Here is a 7,222-nt window from a genome sequence, read left to right on the forward strand (position 1 = left end):
TTCGAATAGAAGCACCTATATCGCCTAGCTAATCCAGTTTAATTTTAATATGCACAGAAGCTTATGGTAAATTATTTTTTATATTTTATAGAATTATCATATTTTAAACTTTTTTTTTTCCAAAACTTACCATATTTTGTATAATTATTTTTTTTACTATACATATTTTTCCCATGTATGTAAACTACTCAATGAATATATGCATGTCACACGATAGCAGTTAAGTTTATATTAAATCCTTCATTAATTCTTCTATCAATTTTTTTTATAAGACTAAACATGATAGAGGTCCGAAACCTCTTAAAACTCTTTTTTTTTTCTTCAAAAAAAAAAAGTTGTAAGAATCATGTTTGTTTGTAGAAAAAGCTGGTATTTTTAAAAATGACATATCTAAAATAAAAGCCCAAACTTAAAACCCCACTGGAGCCCAACAAACCTGTGCAAACCAGCCTGAACCTAATGCTCGAGCTCGACACCCAAACTCCATCCCATTTCGGCCATTTCAAATGGGTTTTAATGGATCCTTTCCTCACGGAAAAACTATACTAGTACTATAAATTTCAAATAAAAAATTAACTACATAATTTTACAAAAAATACAAAAATACGGAGATCAATTTATAACAGTTATATAATCACTTGTTACAATTTTCTATTTAGTATATAAATATAGTTTACAAAATCGTAACATATAGTTACAAACTTAAAAATTTCAGTTACAAATTTATAAATTTTAGTTACAATAAAACTGTATTATTACAAATTTGTAAACTTTGTTTATAAAAAAAAAATTACTATTTATGATTATGTCCCTCGATATTTTTGTAATTTTTTTTCCAAATTCTGTAATTTTAGTGTTTTTTTTAAATCTTAGGTATTTTTAAAATTTCTCCTTCCTCAACCCCAACTCAACAATCCGAGAACCTAACTCGTCATTTAAGAAGTAAAAAAAAAGAATCAATGGTATTCACAAAAAATTCAAGCTCATCCATGTCAACAACCCTAACAAAAGTGAGCCAAATCAACCATGTAGCTCAAATGTGAACCTGACGTTACATGTACCGATAAAAAAAAGCATCACAAGTGATTTTCTCAAAGTAACCATTTGATGGGTCAAAAGGGAAAGTAACAATAATATTAAAAATCTTGTTTTTGATCTGATCCATAAGATCAAAAAGGAATGGGTTTTCTATCTGGCCATGATTCTATCTTTTCAAAGTACTTGACAGGTATAACACCATCTATACCTTCACTCAAGATGACCTTGTTGTCTGAGATGTAGAGCTTCATGCCCTCTGCCCCAATATGAAGATAAACAATTAGAGATCAATCAATCAATATGATCAACTTAAATCTAGAAAAACTTCATCATTGATCACTGTCTTACCTTCCAAAGCTTTCTTCACATCAAGATAGATCAAGACTTCTACGTTCCGCCTAATACCTGACAAACGAAATCATGTTGGTGATTATATTGATAATAATGCTTCTTAGATTGAAACAAGCCTCATACTCAGAACAACTGACTCATGTGAACTAATAGATTGTCACACATAACAGCTTTAAAATTCTAAATGTCAGAGCTTCACACTCTGGTTCACGATTTGCCTTCAGAAAGTTTAGAATTGTTGTAAATAATATACACAAATGGAAATGTCAATTATATATTACCACTAACGACTTCGCCATCTGTTGGCAAGCCACGAGAGAAATGGACATGTAATCTTTTCATTCGTTTGAGACCTGACTGTAAAATAGATTCCAAATTCTTCCTGTAAGTTCCATGTACACACACTGCAAATCAGGAGCAAAGAAAACAGTCAGCCAAACACAAAAGTCAATTAAAAAATATTGACCAAGGGATTTTCTCCTTTGGTAATAGGGTGACTTAATAAAACAAGTAAAAAAAGAAAGAAAGAAAATAACCTGGAACTTCTTCAGCTGAAACTATGGCTTGTAATAGTCTTTCAGTCTCAACTGCCTGCAAGTTACAAATGAACAATCAAACAAAACTGTTAGTGCAAATTACAGTTTTGCATTTTTGGAAAAATTTGTTAGTACTGCAGATAAGAAAAGCTTGATATTGTGTGCAAATTTGGGCAATTCAGACTGTTATTCTTAAGTTCTGTAATGCAAATACGCTAACTTAAGTTAAAACACAATGCAAAGAAGGATATATCACCGTTACAGTGTGGCCTTGGTTTGCACGTATGAAAAGCTCTCCGTTTTCTTCTAGGAGGCTAAACCGCTGTTTATTATCCTTCCGGACGGCCTAAAACAGATTAAGTTCTTCCTTCAGATATTTTATGCAATTTAAATAGATAATAACATGAAACATTGTGACCTATATCAAAACAGTTTGAAGTACTTGAACGTCAGACCTTATGAATTAACATAAACATAATACAATTAAACATGAACAAGGTGTCCATTCCTGCATTTCCAGGCAGAAAGATAACAGAGAACCACAGGGTGCAACACATATAAGGTCCTATTATGAAGTACATTAAAATAGTAAATAAGAAAAAGAAATCCTTGATCACTGACCTCCCTAACATCATCAATCGTATGTGATCTTAAAGGGATATGGGCAAATGTCTTCATATTCAGTTGTAAGATATCATTGACCTTCACAAACCCATCACTTCGCATACTCAAATTTAATTCAGATGCCATATGGCGCAAAATACGTGTCCTGGAAGGAAATATAGCAGTAAGCATATGAATTCGAGGCTAGAAAGTGTAAGAGAACAATTTCACTTCAACTGCATAAGAAAAAAAAAAGAAGAAGACTAAACCAGACCAGCTATCTGTATGCTCTCCCTCTTCAGTGGAACTTTACTCTTTTATCACTACCCATTTTGCATTGAACCACATAAAATTTAATTGTTCTGCCTATCTGTTACATCTAACTCCTGGTTTTGTTCTTTTTCTTTTAATAGAACAAAATTTAATATTTGTACACTCCATAAGATGAAATCCATGATTATGATTAATTATGATGAAAACAAAAGTAAGCAAAAGAATATACTGAGCAAGTAATGTGGTTCTTACATTAATCTCCCAAGTGCATCAATCTTATCTTTACCAGAGCCACCGCCACCATCTCTTCCTCCTCCACGACCTCTCGATCTTTCTTGATCACTCTTCATTTCCATATCTCTTCCTCTGCCACCACTACAAATATAAATATAATCTCCAATTGAAAAATTGTCCAAAAAAGAAAAATGAAAAATTGATTGGGAAATGGAACAAAACAGACAGAAAAGCAATTAATGGCATCAAAACACATGAGAATAGAAAAGGTTTACTTACTTTGTTTCATCAATTGAGAAAAAAGAAAGAAAGGAAAGGTAGCTAACCTTGGGTTTGGGTTGGAACGAGAAGCAAAGGATGCGAAAGAAGAGCGGGCGGTGATGGTGTCGTCTATGAGAAGTGTGGTGGGAGAAGAAGAAACCCGGGGAAGGAGAGGAGGAAAGTGGCGAAGAAGTCGTGTACTGGTGCAGGCAATGGAACCCCACATCAATCGCTCGCTCGCTCGCTCGCTCGCTCGCCCCCTTAAAAATCAATCCCTCCACATTCTTTGGCTCTTGCTCCTGCCTCTGTCCAATTGATTTTTATTTTACTTTTCATTCTTTATTTTTTTTAATTTCTTTTGAAAATGTTTTTCATTATTTATTATTGTTCTGTAGTTATCAAATATGATTTTTACCTAGAACTATGAGCCTTGTATAGTTATACCACTGAAATCTTTTGCGTGGCAAAAATCCCCGAGCTATAGAATCCATTGAAAATATGTCTTTTTCTTTGCATTCTGGTTTTTTTTACGGTTTGTTGATGTGATCATATTCCCCATGTTGCACTACGAGAGCATATTTGAAACTAGCCGAAATTAAATTTATTGATGTTAAATATATAAATATTAGCTCTAAGAATGTAGATATATATTTTTAAAATTTATCATTAGACTATAATTTATGTATATATTTTTCACCTTAACTCTCGAATCCTAACACATTAGCGCTACATCAGAAATTATTTTGAAAACTGATCAGAATGTAAAAGAAATGATATATTTTCAATAACATTTATAGTTTAGGAGAATTTTTGTCACGCAAAAAAGTTCAAGTAATATTATTTTTGGCACAAGTAACTTTTCAAAAGAAAAATAGGAAAGGGAATTCGGACTAGGGATCTCTTTTTCTGATGAGAGATATTTGTACTAATGTTTTTGGCACAAATGATTTTTAGGTGGATGGGAAAATAGTAGGAGAAAGTTGGAAATAGTAATAATAAAATGTATATACATATTGTTTAACAAGACCAAGAAAGATGAGACAGGACCAAACCAAAACATCTAGAAAAAATCCATCAAAATTCATTCTTTCTCATTTATAAAGAAGTGAGAAATTAATTAAATATATATATATAAAACACAAGACGTCCAAAACAGAGATACTAGCACTCTGCCCAACTGATGAATGGACAATACATTATCCATTTTATTTGATTTTTTTAAAAAATTATTTATCTAGAATGTAATTAGTATTATAAACACAATTAAAAAGAGAGCATAACCTATCTTCAATACTTTTGTGTTATAAAAATCAATATTCAACGTTACAAATTTTATTGATCTTCGATAAGGGCATCCATTTGGGTCCCAAATCCACCCCACACCAATATGTGGCTGAAGTCACCCAATATCGAACCACTCACTTCACGCACCACTTTGAAACTGAATTCTTCTATAAAATTTCACAAGCTGAAAACCACCCAAAACAGAACAACAAAACAAGTCTCCTCAGTCTCAGCCACCCAATACCCAAAAACAAATATGAATCCAAAGATTGACTTCTCCATTCCCAGAGTCTCTTTGTGGAGTCTAATGGAATCCAAGTGAAGAACTCTCCCTCCCAGCCACACCCTCATGATTCCTTCTACTCACCTGTCTCATTATTCGTTTCTAAGCTTGTACGCCCTAATATTCAGCCCGGGTACTTTTTGCAGCTCGAGTACAACTGCCATCTAAGAACTAAGGGACCCACAAATTGACATCTCCTCGGTAGAGGCGGTGTAACCCCCCAAATAATAACACAAGCTGAGGAGTACGGAGCGCTAAAGTACGAACTGGAGATGGATACAACTTACAGCCTTCGGGACACGGGCTAACATTATGTTCAGGTCGGAGTCCTCTGACCACCTGTACCGCCCACGAGTTTATTAAGATGGATACGTTATATATAAACGTGCGCGGTCAGACATCGCATGTCCATTTATCCCTGAATTCTCGGACACGTAATATAAACGTGTGTAATCAGACATCACGTGTCTGATTACGTCAGGCGACCCATGATCATTTCTACCTAATGATTAGACCTTACCTTAAGATAGATTGTAATATTCACCATTTGTAGATGATAGGTCACAAGTGAGGGATGTATATTCACGTGACAACCCCAACACCTACCCAGGGATCATTCTCCTATAAATGTCAAGATCTTGGATAGAAAAGGGGTGGGGTTTTCTCTGTGTAACGCGAATACTCTGTCAAAATATAGAGAGACATACAGTAATAATATCGACTCGTGGACTAGGGGGATTTTAACCTCCGAACCACGTAAAAAGGAACGAGTGTTCTTACTATATCATCTTTAAATATCTTTAAGAGCGATTATTATTCTTACGGTTTACCCTTAAGCACTAGTTTATTCCAGCTAAATTTCGTAATATACTGTTGGCGAAAAACCGCATCAACAGTTTGGTGCTTTCATTGAGAGCTGCAAATTAGTGCCATTAAAAAATATTCAAGAAAAATTTCATCATGGTGGTCACTCGTTCAAGGCACGGTAACGAAACAGATCAGCATGGTGGGCAGGAGGCTCACCATACCGCTGTTTCCGACGAACAAAGCCCGGAGATCCAGCAGCGATCGGGAAAGCAACCGATGGGCCACGACGACACTGAAAGTTCAGCACCTCTGCCGCAGAATCCAAACCCAGGTTACTTGAGTGCGATAGAGATGGAGAACATGCAGCTGAAGAGCCATCTAGCCCAGGAAAACAAGCAAATCAACGAAGTCTTGGCTCGGCTACCCCCTCTTGCAACCGGCGTTAACGTTGGAAAGAGGCAAGGTGGGACTCGTAAGTCTGGCCGGGATAGTTGACCCAAGCCAAGTTGATCGGTTAGAACCTCAACTCCAAGTTCTACTCCTGTGTCGCCCAATCGCAAAGAAGCCCCGTTTGGTGGCTTTCCCAGAGATCATCAACGAACCAGTAGATCGGTCAGAACCTCGACGCCGAGTTCGGCATCACCATCAAATGCTCATGGCCACCCGCACAGACGGTCAAGGACAAACTCGCAAAGACGACATGTCCCAATCGACGTCCCTATACTGTGATCAGATCGCTAGGCTCAAAGAACCAGGAATGGTGGGGTAGAACGATCGCAAGCTAACTTGGTTCGGCCTGATGGGACGAAGATTGCCTCACCGATCAGGCATCCTCCATCGCCATTAAGGCACCCGTCCCCACCTCGTTCAGCTTGAAATGTTCCGACCTACCGAGACAGCTGGAGGAATCCTCCTCCCGCTGCCCCTGTTCATGCCCAGCGGGCACGTGGGAATATCCCAGATCCTCATCCTCGGCCGCCAGCTTTGAGTTTTTATAATGGAAGCATGGACGAAGGGCCATTGAAGTGAGAGGACCAATGAAAATTTGAGGAATCAATTGAGCTCCACTCAGAACCCTCAAGTTGATCCACATACCGATCTCCAAGATCGCCTGAATTCACAAAGAACCAATTTAGTTCGCGATAAGGTTTGTGGCACTCACCGCAAAGGAAGTCCTTCTGAAGTGCGCAATAATGGGAACGCCCCACCAAACCAAGCTCGAACTTGGAGGGACAATAACCCATCAAACGCGTACGGTCGAGCGGGAGCTGTTGAACAGCCCCAGGGAACCAAGGACCCAACCCTCGAAAGGTTGGCCCAGATGGAGGAACTGATGAGAAGACTCCTATCAGAAAAGGAAAAAGATGAATACAACTCAGGGGACGAGCACGAGCTTTTCGCCCCCAACATCGCAGCAACTCCATACCCGTCAGGTTTCAGGATGCCCCATTTATCCAAATTCGACGGAGATGGAGATCCGTCCGACCACTTGGGGATGTTCAATACCCTAATGATGGCCCATAACATCGGACCCGAGTTAAGGTGCTTGGTA

The 7,222-nt window shown here is 37.5% G+C and overlaps 1 protein-coding gene across 2 annotated transcripts; it reads right to left on the bottom strand.

Moving 5' to 3' along the window:
- Window positions 1-943: 943 nt before the first annotated feature.
- On the bottom strand, window positions 944-3,631 carry LOC133805116 (uncharacterized). Of its 2 annotated transcripts, none has more exons than XM_062243221.1 (8): window positions 3,362-3,631; window positions 3,054-3,167; window positions 2,547-2,694; window positions 2,182-2,271; window positions 1,926-1,980; window positions 1,671-1,793; window positions 1,387-1,443; window positions 944-1,294 (listed from the first exon to the last, which is right to left on the bottom strand). In XM_062243221.1, exons 1-8 carry the CDS (start codon window positions 3,520-3,522, stop codon window positions 1,170-1,172), a joined length of 873 nt encoding a protein of 290 aa, XP_062099205.1. In that variant the 5' UTR covers window positions 3,523-3,631; the 3' UTR covers window positions 944-1,169. The 2 variants fall into 2 exon arrangements, with proteins under 2 accessions (XP_062099205.1, XP_062099203.1); XM_062243219.1 differs by having other exon boundaries at window positions 3,054-3,176; window positions 3,362-3,630.
- Between the last annotated feature and the right edge of the window lie 3,591 nt (window positions 3,632-7,222).

The sequence above is a fragment of the Humulus lupulus genome, chromosome X (genome assembly GCF_963169125.1).
Source record: "Humulus lupulus chromosome X, drHumLupu1.1, whole genome shotgun sequence".
In the NCBI taxonomy this organism is placed as follows: Eukaryota; Viridiplantae; Streptophyta; class Magnoliopsida; order Rosales; family Cannabaceae; genus Humulus; species Humulus lupulus.

What these genes read in the sequence shown, in the direction of transcription:
- LOC133805116 (XM_062243219.1), bottom strand. Translation starts at nt 3,522, where the DNA reads ATGTGGGGTTCCATTGCCTGCACCAGTACACGACTTCTTCGCCACTTT. An exon ending in CGTTCCAACCCAAACCCAAG is followed by an intron (nt 3,177 to 3,361) that starts GTTAGCTACCTT and finishes TTATATTTGTAG; the next exon opens with TGGTGGCAGAGGAAGAGATA. An exon ending in CGATTGATGATGTTAGGGAG is followed by an intron (nt 2,272 to 2,546) that starts GTCAGTGATCAA and finishes AATCTGTTTTAG; the next exon opens with GCCGTCCGGAAGGATAATAA.